This window comes from Equus przewalskii, chromosome 3 (assembly GCF_037783145.1).
Source record: "Equus przewalskii isolate Varuska chromosome 3, EquPr2, whole genome shotgun sequence".
Classification (NCBI taxonomy): Eukaryota; Metazoa; Chordata; class Mammalia; order Perissodactyla; family Equidae; genus Equus; species Equus przewalskii.
The window spans coordinates 21,912,984-21,930,880 of NC_091833.1; the positions used below are offsets into that span (position 1 = coordinate 21,912,984).

Sequence of the window (17,897 nt, forward strand, 5' to 3'; positions counted from 1 at the left end):
CTGTATTACTCTCTAAGTTTATCCTTAAATTCTGTTTCACACTGTTCTGATTACTGTAGCTTTGTAGTATTTCCTGAAATTAGGTAGTGCAAATTCTCCAACTTTGTTCTTTTTTTTCATAATCGTTTTGGCTGTTATAGGTCCATTATTTTTTTCACTTTTAAAAAATATTCATGAGACTATGACACTAACAGTCTTATCCTCTAAGATTGATTTATTTTTTCCCTCATCCCTTTTTCAAAGAGTACCCGGTGTACTGAGATGATTACTGTTTCTTGGAAAAGTGTTTAAATCTGACGATTGGGCTTCTCTCCTAGTCTCTCATTTTGTTGAATTGAGCTTTGATTGTGATCATATTCAATATTCGTTTGATACTTTGTTGAGTTATGTTGAGTTTAACAACTGAAAAGAAAATATTTATCTTCTCTAGAGAAGGTTAGGCATAGGCCTTTGTTTATTACTTTAAGGAGTGAGTAAAGATTGAGGTTGAGTTAGTTCCTAACGTATTTTGATGTTAGTGATGGACTTTACATATTGGTGTATTCTATGTCTTATTTTGCTTAATTTGATGTTTAACATTTTTGTTTATATTCTTTCCAGAAATTTACTGAGTTTTGAGGAGTTTGTACGTAATAGCTTTGCTGAAGCTTTGTATCATTGGGTTTATTTAGCAAGTTTTGAATTCTTAAAAATTGGAAATTTATGTGGGAAGTTGTGTAAATGATTTTGGTAGTAAAAAATGTGAACATCTTTATTTAATGTCTTTCCATATCCAGAGGATGCCAGCCCCTATCAGATTGCGGGAGCTGATCCGGACCATCCGGACAGCCCGAACCCAAGCCGAAGAACGAGAAATGATCCAGAAAGAATGTGCTGCAATCCGATCATCTTTTAGAGAAGAAGACAATACATACCGGTGTCGGAATGTGGCAAAATTACTATATATGCACATGCTGGGCTACCCTGCTCACTTTGGACAGGTAGGCTGGGCTGAGACCACATCTAGCAAGGGTACTCTTATTTGAATAACAGTAGCTCAAAGACTGTCAGGGAGAACAGGATACTTTTGATAGCCTTGTAGTCTGATCATTGTGGAACTGAGGGTAGAATTGAGAGAGAAGGCTGCAGACCTGGAAAAGCATGCTATTGCCATCAATTGTCCTTTCTATTGGGAATCTCTCTTTATGTGGATTAGAGTATGTTTTGATGGTGGCAGCTGCCTAACTTAAAGATTAGCCAGTAGATTGTGGTTCTTCTGTCACAGGGCCTGGATTATAAGTAAGAAAACGTTTGCTAAATGTTTCCTTAATTATTTTCTCTGTGCACGATATTATAAGGATGAACATTCAGAACAGATGTTTTTAAGTAAAAGCAGTTAGGTGGTTGCCAAGTGATGGCATTTAAGGATTTTGTCCTAATTACCTCATTCCTTGATTGCTACAACCACTGTGCCGCTGCCTCCTGATTCTCTCCCACACACAAATGTGTATTATTTGATATAGCCACTTTGGGCTTTGAGCATGATATGCTTGGTGTTAAGTACTTTCTTCTTTCCACATTTATACATGATGAGGGGGATTGAGTTGCAGAGAAGAGGATAGTGGGTTGTTTTTAAATTCTTATTAATGCTGTTAATTTTATTTCATTTAATTTAAGAATTGTATTATATGCTGAATAGTCTTTATGGAAAAGACTGCAAAATTAAAAGAAGCAATGTACAACACTAGGTAGTATGAGGAAAATACCCACTCATATTTCCTTTATTCAAAGATAACTATTGTTAATGTTGGATATATTTAATTTATCAGGAAAGGTGGCCACCAGTATGTCTTCTGTTCAGCTCAGTAACTTCAGTGGAAGGAGATTCCCCCACCCCTGAGTTAAAACAAAAAATTAATGAAATTGAATCTTACCAGACTAACTTGGGTTATTAGTTTTATGGTCATCTTGGGATTGGGAATGAGATCAGCCTCTCTAAAATACATGACTGAGAGTGGGAGAGCGTTAATTCCCCAAAGGAAAATTGAAGTGTTAATAATATCAGAGGAAAAGAGATCAGATACTAGGTAGGCAAAAACAACAGCTGTCTCCTATGTATACACGTGTTATATGCTTTTACCACATCAAAATTGATCCAGGTGGTTACTGATGCAGTGCATAACATACTTAGTAAAAACCAAATAGGTGTTCTTATATTCTCATTGGTTGATTTTAGGTAGACACAGTAGGTTAGATTTACAGAAGTCTGATGTGTTGGGCTATAAGGGGTAGTCAGGTGGGGAGAAGACTCTTAAACTCTCCACTCAGAGGTAACTGTTAACATCATGGAAACAGTAGTTTGACATACTCCCAAGGAGGTTCTTTAAGGACAAACTCTTGAATTTAAAATCATAGGATAGATTTAAGACTTTGGTGATTTTTAATTTTGTAAAAGAGCTCTCTATATATTTCTAAGATTTCATTTCTATAACATTTTTAAATAAAATATACTTTCCAGGTCTGTCTAGGTGGCATTTTTTTGGGTGTTTGGCAACTATTTGATAAAATATTTAATTCTTAGGTGGAAGTGTTAATACTCAAGGAAATTGTACTAAAATCTTGGTACAAAAAATATTTTTATGAGTGGGAATGGGAAATCATAATTCTAAGTCCCTTTTTCTGTTTCCTCTATTTCAATCAGTCATGGCCCTGTCCATATCAGTAATTTGGTACCCTGCGTATTGGAGTTCCCTTTGTAATGTACCCGTAAAAAAGTTAATACCTAATTCTCTCATCTGCCTGTATGAATCACAGTGCCTTTTTCATTTAATTATGTGTAAAAACTGGCCACTCTTTAATTGCATTTTATTTGTTAGACCTGTGCTGTTCATTATGATAGCCTTAGCTGTGTAGCCATTGGTCTCTTGAAATGTGGCTAGTTCAACTGAGGGGAATATTAAAGGAAAATAAAGTTTTGGGGAGTACTTGATGCAGTTATTGGGAAACTCTTGAGTGTGTTTTAGACAACTTGGGTATATGAATCTATCAATTGTAAATTTTATGAAATCTAAATACAGTTCAAATATTTCTGATGGATATGTAGTGTACAAATTATGTGCTGTAAGTGTAAAATACATACTGTGTTTAGAAGCCTTAGTGCAAAAGAAAGATGTAAAATAGCTAATAATTCTTATGTTGATTATATGTTGAAATGATTATATTTTAGATATATTGGGTTAAATAAAATATATTATTAAAACTAATTTCACCTGTTTCTTTTTACTTTTTATTGCAGTATCTAGCATGATGCTGTCCAATAGAAATAAAATATGAGCCAGATGTGTGATTTAAAAATTTCTAGTAGCCACATTGAAAAAGTCTTATGTAAATTTTACAGTAAAACCCATGAGGTGGTAATATCCTCAAGTTACAGATGAAGAAACTGAAATTCAGAGTCTAAGTGACTTGTTTAAATTCACACAGCTAGTAAATATTAGGGAGAGGATTAGAACTCAACCTTGTATCACTTCAAAACCTATTCATTCTTTGGGTTTAGTTTAAATCTATAAATAGCTATTTGCATTAAATTTATTAACTATTTTATTTAATTACTTTAGCCTTGCCTTGCACAAAGGATTTGAAATGGCTTATGTTACCAGCATCTATTTAAAAGAGAAAAAGAATAGTAGAAAGTAAGAGCTGGGAGAAGGAAGAATTCAGAACACAAGGCCAGTGTTGTTGTGGTTAGTGAGACAGCTAAGACAAGAAAAAAAACATTCAGTTATGTGGGTGTAATTACCAGAATTTAAGAGCACAACTGCAGGAACCAGACTGCCTGCATGTGAATTCTGGCTTTGTTACTTTACTATCTGTGTGGTTTTGAGCAAGATCCTTAACCTTACTTGTCTGTAAAATGAGGACAATCCTAATGCTACTTTGTAGGGTTATTATGAAGATTAAGTAAATTAATAAATGTTAAACGTTCATGTTTGGTGCATAACAAACCCTCAAATATTACCGACTATACCATTTCCTCAAGGACAGCAAACAAAAATTCTTGAAAAAGCACAGAATTTTGAAAGAGATGTTTTTATGTGGGTCTTTTGTGCAGGAGTCTGTTAGTAATGTAAGAGACAAGTATCCTCAATGTTGTTAAAACAAAAGCAGTGATAGATTTCCTATAGGGTTGTAACCTTTCACATGTCTGGCTTAAACACAGCCCAGAAATAAAGTGGAGTATCTAAAGAAGTGGGTAGATTGCAGGAGTAGAAAATGGTGGCTTGGGGGCCACCTTCTTTCACAGATGTGTTTTTTTCTTGCAAATATTTAAAATTGTTTTTTCTTTTTTTAAAGATTTTATTTTTTTTCCTTTTTCTCCCCAAAGCCCCCCAGTACATAGTTGTATATTCTTTGTTGTGGGTCCTTCTAGTTGTGGCATGTGGGACGCTGCCTTAGCGTGGTTTGATGAGCAGTGCCATGTCTGCGCCCAGGATTCGAACCAACGAAACACTGGGCCGCCTGCAGCGGAGCGTGCGAACTTAACCACTCGGCCACGGGGCCAGCCCCTTAAAATTGTTTTTAATTTGCTGCTAACATATAAAAACCAAGGAACATCTCGTAGAAATCTGCATTTCTAATTTCTCTTAGAAAATCAAAGAATTTGACAACACTGGATTCACATTTTCACATGGCAGTAATAGGCTAGTGACCACCTCCAGGCTGGGCATGCATTCTCTTGTTTTTTTCCCAATTCCAACCTGGCCTGCTGTACCCAATTACCTGGCTCCAATAGTCTTCCCTTCCCTCAGTATAGTATAGCACCCCACTTCCTTAGGTTCTCTAGTTTTACAATGTTGTCCATAAGGTCTTACACATCTTTGGTGAAATTTATTCATAGGGCTCCTTGGAGCTCTTGTTCCTATTGCAAATAGCATTCTTAAAAAATTTTAATAATTATTTTGTAGCTATATAGAAATATAATTGATTTTTATATATTTGTCTCCCTAGCAACATTATTGAACTCGGTTCTAAAAGTCTCTGTAGACTTCGTTGTTTCTGTGTTGTCAATACTATTGTCTGCAGATAACGGCAGTTTCCTTCCTTTTCCATTCTTAAATATTTTCTTTTTTCTTATTTCCTTACTACATTGTATGTGTGGTACAATATTGAAAAGAAGCAGCGATAGTAGGCATCCTTACCTTGAGCACCCTTCAGCCCAGATTGTGGTCTTCAAATACCAGTTTACTCTGATAGGGCCAGGGACCATTGGAAAAATGGCTCGTCCCAAATCTGGGGCGGGAAATGTACAAAATAAGCTTGTACTGTCTTTCTGTGCCAGAAAGCAAGAAAGACTACAGAGGTAATGTTAAAAGGATTTAGTAGCCACCAAAGAGGCTGTCATGCCTCAAAATGAGAAAATATGAGCATTAATAAGAATAATAATTGTAATTGAAACATACTGAGTTTCTATTGGTGAGTTCATAATAATTTTTAGAAATTTTAAAAACTCCATTGGTTATCTTTGAAGGATACCAGGAAACAGACTCATTATTTTGAGAACTAGTAAATAAAAGGAAAGAAATAAACAATTATTCTGCATTTCCTTACCAGCAGTTCCTTCTGAAGGAATTGTTGGTAAGTTCTTTCTGAAGGAACTATTCATAACCCAATGGTGTACATACAGAAGTTACTCCTTAGGGGGATAGCCTAGCTAAGAAATTAAGAAGGAATGAAAAAATTACACTATTACCATTTTGCAGCCCCTGATGATCATCAGTGCTGCTAATGTCACAAAAGAGAGACAATCACCAGAAATAATTATAAGCCTCTTGATGAAAGTTGATATCACCGCCTTTGAAGTATATTTGCTAAATCAAAACGAAAACTGAAAAACCTGAATCTGATCAAGGCTCCCTGTTCGTTCAAAAAGAGACATTTATAAGAGTGTTCAATGCAGCATTGTTTCTAAGAGGAAAACGTTGGAAACAATTGTGCTCACAAAAAGAGTAGGTAAGTTGTGATATATTCACAAGTGGGGTACTATAGAGCAATGAATGTGACTGATTTAGAGGCTTCTTGTCTGGAAATGAGTAATACTCAAAAGATGTTGAGTGAAAGAGCAGGAATATGGTATGATACGTATATAAAGTTTAAAACATTCAAAAGCAATGGTTTCTACGTGTGTAGTAAGGACATAGGGCATGGCAGTGATGAACAGTGGTTTTAAGTTTTGGTTACTCCTGGTATTGAGGCAGAGTATGGAGAAGGCTTCAGTTGAGTTTGTAATATTAAAAAATTTTAAATAAAATAAATGGGGTAAAATGTTAAGATTTGATAAAGCTGGTTGGTGGGTCAATAAGTGTTATGTGACCTTTTGTGTGTTTTTGAATGAAATATTTCATAATAAATTTTCTCAAGAGAAAAAAATGGGATGCAGTAGGAATGTTAGTGTTTTGTGGGTTGTTTTTTTCCCTATGCCAGAAGAATGAAAAAACAGGCTCTGGTCTGTATAGATTTTATGTTGCTAGGCTACATACTGATAAAGCAGTTACAAGCTTGTTGTTCAAAAATGTGTGACTGTGTGTGTATAAATTAGAAAGTTATTTCGGAATATTAAAATGAAATAAAGGTAACTTTTAAAAAGACCTAACCAATCAGTTGCAGATCCATTCATGTTTACAAAATTTTAATTGCATCTTTTCATCAAGGTGATTGTTCACATCATAAAGCTCAAATGTTAAATTTAAAAGTAAATGTATGTGTGCATTTCACCTTGTGGGAAATTGTTCTACAAGCTAACAAAATGGGTGCAGCTTTTTTCTGAAGGGCAACCAGATTAAATGTTGAAAAAAGACTAGTTGTACTTGCTTCAGAATAGTGTAACGAGCCAGAAACCTAATAAAGTTCTCTTTTTAAAATTACTTTGAAATTCAAAGAAAATTGGAACAATTGTCATCTAGAAAAAGTTTATAAAATTTAATTGTCAAGCTCTACCTAAAATATACTCCATCAGAATATCCTGGGGGTGACCTATATTTTTCAAAAATCTCCCAGATGATTTTGAGCAGTCAGATTTGGGAACCACTTCTTAAGCCACTGACTGTATTTTTTCCAAAGGGGGCTGATAACTTCAGTCTCTTAGGCTTGTTACTTGTGGCTTCTTGGAATGCTGCTGCTGAGAATTCTTTAGGCCACTTGAAGGATCAGCTGGAGAGAATTACTGTTTGCCCTGAAAGCAGAGAGTAGAGGACAACTGTTAATGGTCTTCCATGATGTGGCTCAGTTACTTTAGCCATGAGGAAACTGAGGCCCAGGGTGTTGAAATAACTTGCTTAGGTCTCTTAGCTAGAAGTAGGGTTGGAGAGGCATGGTTTCTTTCTATTCCACTATGTATTATGTGAAGAGATAGGAACCTTGCTCTGATGTTTTCTTAGTGTTTCTGATCTGAATTGGGTGCCCTTCCTAATTTGTTTTCACAGTAGCTTGTGCATAACTGTCACAGTATATATAACATACTTTGTGATATATATCCAAATGTTGGTTTTGTTTTATGTGCCCTTCTAATTATATCAGTGAGAATGTCTAGCACACTGGTTTGTACTCAGCAGGAGTTTACTAAATTAAAGCAAAACCACGTGGGGCCGGCTCCGTGGCTGAGTGGTTAAGTTCATGCGCTCTGCTGCGGCGGCCCAGGGTTCGGATCCTGGGCGCGGACATGGCACCGCTCATCAGGCCACGTTGAGGTGGCGTCCCACATCCCACAACTGCAACTAAGATGTACAACTATGTACCAGGGGGGTTTGGGAAATAAAGCAGAAAAAAAAAAAAAAGATTGGCAACAGTTGTTAGCCCAGGTGCCAATCCTTAAAAAAAAAAAAAAAAAATCAAAACCACGTGTCTCAAAACAGTTGGAAAGTAAATATAAAAAATCAGTGAGTGGCAAAGATTTACCACAATCAGCCCTTTCAGATGGAAGATTGGGGGAGACAGAGAAGGTTGCTATGGAAAAGCAAGTATGTTAAGAGTGTTGTTGACAAGCGAGAAATTGATAGTAGGTGAAGAATATGAAATAACTGTCAGCGGAAAAAAGCACAACCATTGTGGGGATTAGAGATAAGGAATGAACATATTTCTTAAGTTCCTACAGCATCACAGGTATAATAGAATAGCACAGTAATTGTTCATTATGAAGTTATCTAAAAAAAGGCTGATTGTTTCCATCTACTGAGTTAGATTTTCATAAGATCCTGGCCTTAAATTTTCAAAGTCTTTTTCATAAAATTCGAAGACTCAGTTTTTTTTATTTTTTGGAATACATGGTGTTCAACTTTGGAGGGGGAACAAATGGTTTTCCTAAATTATTTTTTCCTTTTCAGTAAGTTGTCTAACCGCAAATTAAGGTATAAGTTCCCATTATCCTACAGTTTTTGATTTTTTCTCCTAGTCCAATATTATTTATCTTTGGAATAGATAATGACAATTCATTGATGCAAAATCTAAAAGATACAAAAGGATATATGATGAAAAAACTGTTCTCTGTCCTCTTCTAGTCACTTAGCTTCTCTGCTTGTAGGTAGCTAGGGGTATCAGTTTCTTGGCTATCTTTCTAGAGGTATTTTATACATCACTAGGCAATGGAAATATATATTCTCACTCCCTCCCCTTTAAAATATATAACATGCTGTTTGTACTGTCCATTTATTAATCTATCTTGAAGGTTAGACCATATCAATATATAAAGAGCTTCCTTTTTTTTTAGCTTTTTTGACATGCTCATAGTAGTCTGTCCAGCACAGTATTTCGTTATATGTGTGAATCATAATTTATTAAACTAATGCCTTATTAATGGACATTATTTCCAGTCTTACTGTTTAAAATAATACTATAGTTGAATAATATCCATTATTTTGCATGTGTGAATATAAATGTGGTATAAGTTCCTACAAATAGATTGTTGAGTCAAGAGGTATGTGTATTTGTAATTTAGCAAGGCAAGGTCTTTCTTGCTACAGCTTGTTTATACTTCCATCACTGATGTCCTCACACTGTTAAACCATTTTTTTATCTTTGCTATTGGATTAAAAAGTAGTATCTCAGTATAGTTTTGATTTGCATTTCTTTTTCTTTTCTAATAACTTCATTGAGGCATATTTTGTATATCATATAATTCACTCTTTTCAAGTGTACAGTTCAATGATTTTTTTAGTAAATTTAGCTAGTTGGATTTGCATTTGTTTTATGAGGAGATTGAACTCCGTATGTCTGAATTACTTTTGTTTTCTTTGAACTGTCCGTTTTCTTTGTCCATTTTTATATTGGCTTGTTGGTCTTTTCAGAAATCAATTTGTAGGATCCTGTTATATAGGATTTCATATCTGAAATGAATTGCAAATATTTTTTTCCAAGTTTGTCATTTGTCTTTTGCCTTTGCTCACAGAGTTTGGAGTAAAAGCAAAAGTTTTTTGTTCTCTGTAGTGGTGTGAATCTAAAAGCTGGACTGTTTACCATGGTCTTAAAGCATATGCTAGATTTGTGGATTACAAATGTTTCAGATAGCATTTTCAGGTAGCTTTAAGTGAGGAGGAGTAGTACAGGATGGATTTGAGGTTGTTACCTAAGGGGTGGATGCATTTAATTAATTACTATTTTTCTTTTGTTCTGTAATTCATCCAAGTGTTGAGTTGTGTTTTAGCTATTGCTGCTCAAAAATGGATGCCCTCCCTTCACATTTACCCACACCCTATTGTACTCCCCTCTATCCTTTTTCTTTTTTAATGTTTGAAAACTTTGATAACATTCTGAAAGGTGAAACATGGTACCTTCTCAGCACTATTGCTGGCCACCACACCTAAGCGTGAAATGTGATGAGAGTTAATCCTTCGTTGAAGGATGTATTTCAGATGCCCTTTCCAGTCATATAATCTTATATTTACCCCTCAAATTTGTCACCTTCAAAAATAAAATGCTTATTTTTGAAGCAGAGTCACTGTACAAATGGGGAATATTAAAAAGAATTAGTTTAGTGTTTGACCCTTTAAAGTTTAGTTTTTCTTTTTGCTGCTTAGTTTTTAGGTGAGTTTTAAAAAGCAATAAATTGTACTCACTGGTCACTGATGACTTGTAATGTGACTATCATAAAACTTGGTCCTAAAAAATAACAAGTAATATTAATGCCTAAGAATATGTCCTTCTCATTAGTTCATCTTAATAAAACGTTTTTGGGTAATTTATTTGTATAATGCCTGGTGTTTGCCAGAAGCGTGATTCAATAAGGATGATGAAAATTCAGTGATTCTTGGTTCCTGGAACGTTTTCTTTCACTGCTAAGATATTTGTAGAATTATTAAATGGGAAGATTTAAAAACCTTCAGTTTAAAACAGTAAGATTTTTAAAATAACATTTTGGCTCTTGGTTTTCTCATTCACCTTAGCAATAATTTTTCTGCTGACCTTGGAAAAATGACTTGCATCATCTTGTATTTCAGAACTTTTTTAGATTTAAATTGATTGTATAGTGGGAAGGGGAGAGATGTTACATAATCTTTGTCAGTCTCCGAAGGCATTTCAGTTTTCCTTTAGGATCCTGATTACTCTCCCTTGGAGGCATGTTTGACTTGCTCATGATAATATAGTTATTTCACTACCTTTGGGTGTTTTTAATGCAGGTACATTGAGAAAGCAATTTTTTTCTTTTTGAGGAAGATTAGCCCTGAGTTAACATCTGCCGCCAATCCTCCTCATTTTGCTGAGGAAGATTGGTGCTGAGCTAACATCCATGCCCATCTACTTTATATGTGGGATGCCTGCCACAGCGTGGTTTGATAAGCGGTGCGTAGGTCTGTGCCCGGGATCTGAACCAGTGACCCCCTGGCCCCTGAAGCATAGCACGGGAACTTAACCGCTATGCCACCAAGCTGTCCTAAGAGAGCAGTTTTTAAATAGCTGAAACAATTTTATTTGTAAATTCTTTTACTTTCCTCAATTTCACTTTTGAACTTACTAAACAAATTTTTATGGAAAGTAATCTGACCTGATCTTAGATTCCTGTGTCCACAGGTCTGCATTTGAACCCCTTTCCTTGGGATGCAATGATTCTAAATGGGAGTATGGTTTGAAAAACCCTTCTAGAGAGTCTAACTTGTGTACACCTTTTGAAAACCACTGCTCTGGAGGACATGTTTGGCCTTTTCCATGTTTGTTGAGATGGAATGATAAAGTATATCAGAGTGATTGTGATGTTCAAAAAAAGGCTAAGTAGAGAGACAAATTATTTAACTGCAATGATTCTTAAGGTCTTAGGTTTCTTAACAATTATGTAAAGAAAAATCACATAAAACATTTTAGGTTAATTCCACTACTGAGTTTTCCTCTGGCTTTTTTTTTTCCTTCTATGTTTGGTTCTTAAACCCTCACCTCTTCCATACTACTTGATTCAAGCCCGAAATATAGCACTTTCCACATTATACTAAAGTTAGTCAGTCTCTCTTCTACAATTGTGCATTCCTGATGTTTAGCATAGTGTTTGGCACTTGGGTGTATTTCTAGGTATTGAATTTTTTGATATTCAAAATAGGAACCAGACCTTAAATACATACATGAGTTAGGTGCTCACTTAATATATTTGTTATTTAATATTTAGTATAACCTAGGGATTAAGTTAGGAGTTAGGGTTATTAATATCTTATTATAGTACTTTACTAGTTTGTGTGGATCTGTAGAACTAAGTTAAACTTCACAGACTTGGATGACAGATTTCATAGGACCTTGACAAGATGATCTATTCCAGAACTTGACTATTATTATCATGATATCCAAAGATCTTAAATCTTTGCCTTTTAGCTAGGTAGTTTGATGATACGGTTAGATCTGTTTACTTTAGTCACCCATTGACTCTTGAATTAAAGACATTGCTTTTCTAGATTTTGGTAGCAATTTCTTAATTTCTTTTTTTCCCCCTTTTTCCTTTTTTTTTATTTTCAGTTGGAGTGCCTCAAGCTTATCGCCTCTCAGAAATTCACAGACAAACGCATTGGCTATTTAGGGGCAATGCTGCTGTTAGACGAAAGACAAGATGTCCATCTTCTCATGACCAACTGTATCAAGAAGTAAGTCTTACCTTCCTTCTAATAACTACTTTGCTCTTTTAGGTATTTTTTGTGATATCAAGAACTTATGTTCCCTGATTTTATATTTACTGTCTAGAATACATGTGAATTGCTTTTGGTTCTGTAGCTTATATGTAAAGAGGCTAAGCAGAGGATTGAAACTTTTGTAGGAGATAATTTAATGATGGTACTGCTGTACATCTTCAGGCATAGGGAGACAATTTAGCAATGAAATAAGCATTTGGGCCTTAGAGAATAGAAAAAGCATTGGTAAATCTGAGCTTTCTTATCTTATATTTCTGGGACTTTGAATACCACGAGTAACGAAACTTTACATTTATTAAAGAATTGCCAGGGTATATTCTGAGTAAATATCACTTAAGGGTAATAAGAGAGATCCTGCTTGCCAGCGAGCTAATCCAAGATTTCAGTTGCATGGAATTAAACTTAGCCCTGTGAATTTTTGTGTGTAAGTCTTTTTTATCTTTGATGGCTGCTTAACTGATTTACTAGTCCAGTCATTTTTGATTAACTTACAAACCAAGGCATGCTTGCTATATGGAGAAATTAGAAGGCTTGAGCAGGGACTTAGCAGGTCTTCCCAGTATCTCTCTTATAATAAATTTCTGGTAGAAAGTTATGGAAGTTTTCATGGCCTTGTTGGTTAAAGGTACGTTTTGATTTGTTTCAGTTTGATTTTGGTTTGTCTATCAGTTTAATATCCTTTTTTAGATTGCTTCTTCATTTTCAGTATTTGTATGTTTGACAGAAAGTAGAAGCAGGAAGATACAGGTAATAAATTTGTAGACATTGAACTCTTATACTTACCTGTGGTAAATACTTCTCTATTTTAAAATTTCTCAATGGATAATGGAAAATTTCAAAAGAAAGTTATGGTTTGGTTGTAAATATAGCATGTAACGTGTAAATACATTGAGTCTGTGAATTTAATTTTGAGTGAATCTTGTTTTTTTGGCCTTGAAATAAATATGAATAATGAAAATCTAGTTGATTCATTTATTCAACAAATATTTATTGTGAACTTGTTGCATGCCAGGAGCTGTTGTAGCTCTGGTGATGGAGAATGAAAAAAATGGGCAGAAATCCTTGGTGTCACGGAAGTTACATTGTTGATGTTCAGCATGACTCTTATACGTTTCCTCTGGACAGGCCTCTGAGAGTTTCTTTAATTTCTGTTCTTGCATGCTCTGTTGCCCTTTTTACTCAAGCCCTCGATCACGTGCTGATAATTTGGCAGTTCTGCCTAGCAGCAAGTTCATATTAGAGAGTTAATATCAAACTCAAGTATAGGTTTATAGGTTGATAAAAGTTGAAGAATGAGGCACATAGGCAAAGAAGTACTCTTTGTGTTTAATTTTAATGAGTCAAGCCCCAAGTGTATTTGAGAGAGAGCTACTTTTTTGCTAATTGGAAATTGATCTTCAGTTTAAGCTTGGTTAAAAGACTTTGGATCATTCAGTTTTGTTTTATTTTTAAATATGTTAATAAATGGGGAGTTTTTTTGCATGAACTTTTTGCTTTTTTTTGTATTATTGGTCATAGTGTACCAGCATAATGAATGTTTGCCTCCTTCACTGGCCTAGAAAAACTCTTAAGATATTAAAAAATTTGGGATTAAATCTTTAAAAATTGGATATGATATTTTTAAGAGCTAGCAACATGCAAATTATTTTTTTTTAAATTGAGGTTATGATAGTTTACAACCTTGTGAAATTTCAGTTGTACATTATTATTTGTCACTCATGTTGTAGGTGCACCACTTTACCCTTTGTGCCCACCCCCACCCCCCGTTTCCCCTGGTAACCACTAATCTGTTCTCTTTGTCCATATGTTTATCTTCCACATATGAGTAGAATCATACAGAGTTTGTCTTTCTCTATCTGGCGTATTTCGCTTAACATAATACCCTCAAGGTCCATCCATGTTGTTGTGAATGGGGCAATTTTATCCTTTTTTATGGCTGAGTAGTATTCCATTGTATATATATATACACACCGTATCTTCTTTATCCAGTTATCAGTCAGTGGGCACTTACGTTGCTTCCATGTGTTGGCTATTGTGAATAATGCTGGAGTGAACATAGGGATGCATGAGTTTCTTTGAATTGCTGCTTTCAAGTTCTTTGGATAGATACCCAGTAGTAGATGGTTGAGTCATATGATATTTCTATTTTTAATTTTTTGAGAAATCTCCATACTGTTTTCCATAGTGGCTGCACCAGTTTGCATTCCCACCAGCAGTGTATGGGGGTTCCTTTTTCTCCATAACCTCTCCAACATTTGTTATTTTTTGACTTGGTTATTTTAGCCATTCTGACGGGCGTAAGGTGATAGTATAATTTTAATTAACATGCAGATATTCTTAATCATTGAAAAATGAATGAAAAACAACTAAATATTCTTGGGAACTGAGAGACTAAATGGTAAAGCCATAGTTGATACTCAAGCTTCATTTTACCAGTAATTTTTATCTTAAATATTCAAATTGCTGAAAAGTAGCAAACTTGGTTAATTTACAATTTACCTTCTTTTCCTGTCTTTGTTCTTCAGGGACGACTAAAACCACTTGTTAGTTTATTAAAATTACCAATAATGACCTTTACTTGTTAACATGAATAACAGTTTTTGTAAAAAATAAACTATTTTCTAAAACAAAAACAATTTAGTGAGGAGAATGGTCTTATTTTACATTTTTGTAAATCTCTTTAATATTTGGCTTCATGGAAGACAGCTAGATGCTCATATTTGCTTTTGCATTCAATTTCTTGTATTATATTTTGATTGAAGTTCATGAAGAAGATCCAGCCTTTCACAGATAATGAAGTTAGAAAAGGAAGAGGACTTTAATAGCCTTTCAAATAGCTATAGAAATTCTTCTTTGATACTATATCAACACTCCACAAGTGGTAGTTTCTTAAGGATTAGTTATGATGTGGAACCTGCAACTCTATCAGTGAAGTTGGGTACTTTGTTAAATTAAAACCCATTGGTCTGTCTTGACACTTTAAATGAATCTTTTATTCTTGCATGATTTTGTAACACCATGCCTAAGGCATTTGGAAAGAAATGGTTCACTGAGTTAAATTATTGGTAGACTGTTAAATTCATGGTAGCAATACAAGTTTCCAAAATTCTAATTTTCGCTTCAAAGCTTGAGTTTTATCATTGGCAGCAAATATCATCAGTTGTTGCTCTTGAAAGTGATAGGTTTACTGGGGACCTTTTCCAGAAAATGTCTTTCAGATACCCAAATCTTATGAACTATAGTTGTCCATCAGTTATTTTTTGAATAAAAATGATGTCCATTTTAAAAGCAGCTAGTTCATAGTTTAGCTTACAATTGAAACAAATGCACAAGTGCTTTTCTTTGAGATTGCCACTTCAGTATGCAGCGAAGTACTTTATGCATACTTCCTGTTTCATCATTTCATCATACAGAATATTTAAAAATGTGCTCTCAAGAATCAATATTTAATAAAACTAATCATTTTTACTGCTTTTTCATGGGCAGTCTTAAATGATACTAACTTTCTTCCTCTGTGAGCGTGTGATAGTGAATACAATGACTACTAGTACGCTTTGGTGCCACTGCCCTAATTTTTGCTAATGTACCAGTAGTTTTTTCCCACCATTGCTTTTGCACCATCAGTGCAAATATTAGTATGGTTGACAAATAACGAATTAGTATTGTGAAAATAGTTTGGATCTCATGGACTCTCTGAAACAGTCTTGGGGACTTCTAGAGATCTGTTAACCACACTTTGAGAACCGCTGCACTAAAGGATACTAAAATGCGTTTAAAGCTGGTAGAAGTAGCGTAACTTATAATACTTCAGCTTCTGAGTGTAAAATTTGACTATAATATATGGATGAGTTTACTGGTTCAAGCTTTTAACATTTCACCTTTTGCTGAAGGTGTACTTCCTGGCTGGTTTGGAAATAATTTTGTACAATAATCAATGCCTGTTAGAAATAGGATTTTGTGTATCTGGATCACCAGATAGTGAGCCTCTCTGTAAATATCTAACTTAGTTGAAGGTATTTTAAATAGCTAATTTTTTTAGTTAGTATTTTTTCCCTTCTTTTGAATAAGTAAAAGTGTAAAAATTAACGTAACATGAAGGTTAATACTGTGCCATAAGATCAAAGGTTTCAGAGTGTTTCTGTTGTGATGTTTAATTTGTCTTAAGTGCTCTAGCAGTAGAGATTGTGTTTTCTGATGTTTTTAAAAAAAGATTTTGGTTAATGTATATCTTCCTCTTTTTTTGTAGTTAGTAGAGCATATTACAGATCTTTTAGGGGGCTGGCCCCGTGGCCAAGTGGTTAAGTTCGCATGCTCTGCTTTGGCGGCCCAGGGTTTTGCTGGTTTGGATCCTGGGCATGGACGTGGCACCACTCATCAGGCCACGCTGAGGCGGCCTCCCACATGCCACAACTAGAAGAACCCACAACTAAAATATACAGCTATGTACTGGGGGGATTTGGGGGGAAAAAGCAGGGGAAAAAAAAGATTGGCAACAGTTGTTAGCTCAGGTGCCAATCTTAGAAAATAAAAATCTTTTAAAGATACAATTATGCTTCATATTGCTATCATTACTAGTTTTTAGTTTCAATGGTTTGTTGAGTTTTCTAAAGTGGGTTGTCTTTATTGTCCAACAGATAACGTGTTGTCCAATTTCTGTTGCTTTGGTATCTGGAAACATTGGGTTGTAAGCCTATTAGGAGGGACTGTCAGTTTACTGTATTGATAATATGTAATAAAGTTAGAATAAACTTTTTTTGCAACAAATAATCCTATTATTTTTCTTATTGGAGAAATCGTGAATCGTTCTGAGCACCTCATTAGATTGTGAAGCTTCTTCATGGGGAGCACCAGGCAGAGCGTGTTCATTTTCACCTTCTTTTCTTTTGCAGTGATCTTAACCACAGCACGCAGTATGTGCAGGGTCTAGCACTTTGTACCCTCGGCTGCATGGGCTCCTCAGAGATGTGCAGAGATCTTGCAGGAGAGGTAGAGAAACTCCTGAAAACCTCCAACTCTTACTTAAGAAAAAAGGTAACTTTTAATGAAACCAAATGTCTGTCTTTGGATTAGGGAGTATCATGCAGATGAGAAGGCAAATTATTCATTGTTGAAAGCTCTGATGATAATATAACATATCTTTCTTTGTGCAGTAAATGTATTTTAAATGATTGTATATGAGTCAAGTGTTTATAAATCAAAATCTATTTTTTGTACTAATTTTAGAGAGCTGTTTTTGAATTAACTCTCCAATTGATAAGTCATTGTGAACACTTTAATTCTTCTCTTTATTCATCTTTTTTCAAGGCAATGATTTATAAACACATGTTACTCGATATCCTAGATGGCATACCTAATTACTTCCTAAATTACCTGATTCTAGACAGTATTAAGACAAAGTAATAATTAACAGATCTTTACAAATTTTACTTTTATCCTAATTATTAGTGCCCATGCCTTTGTATTAGGGCCTTTGAATCTCTGGAAGTGCAGTTCCATTGGGACCTACATAATTATTAGAGAATGATCTAGAACACACTTTCTAAAATTGGTGTGTCTAAATGGAATAGTAATGGAAGACAATGATCTTATTCTCTATCTGCTTTTATTTATTGCTATAAACATTTTATTTTATGTCCTTGAACCCTAAAGCCTTCTTAAACAAAAGGTATAAAATTTAGAATTCCAAGAAGTGAGCACATGCTATCCTCTGGTTAGCATTTATGGTGCCTCTATATTAATGGTCTCTGTCCCTCTGTGTTAATGGTGTGA

General features: G+C 34.8%; 1 protein-coding gene across 2 annotated transcripts in view; it reads left to right on the forward strand.

Moving 5' to 3' along the window:
• Positions 1-17,897, forward strand: part of AP1G1 (adaptor related protein complex 1 subunit gamma 1) — a 71,425-nt gene that overhangs the window by 19,769 nt on the left and 33,759 nt on the right. For both annotated transcript variants that reach the window (XM_070613834.1, XM_070613835.1), the window contains exons 2-4: positions 777-980; positions 11,959-12,083; positions 17,018-17,159. In XM_070613834.1, coding sequence (XP_070469935.1) covers positions 780-980; positions 11,959-12,083; positions 17,018-17,159 — 468 coding nt within the window. In that variant the 5' untranslated portion in view covers positions 777-779. The remainder of the gene's footprint in view (positions 1-776; positions 981-11,958; positions 12,084-17,017; positions 17,160-17,897) is intronic.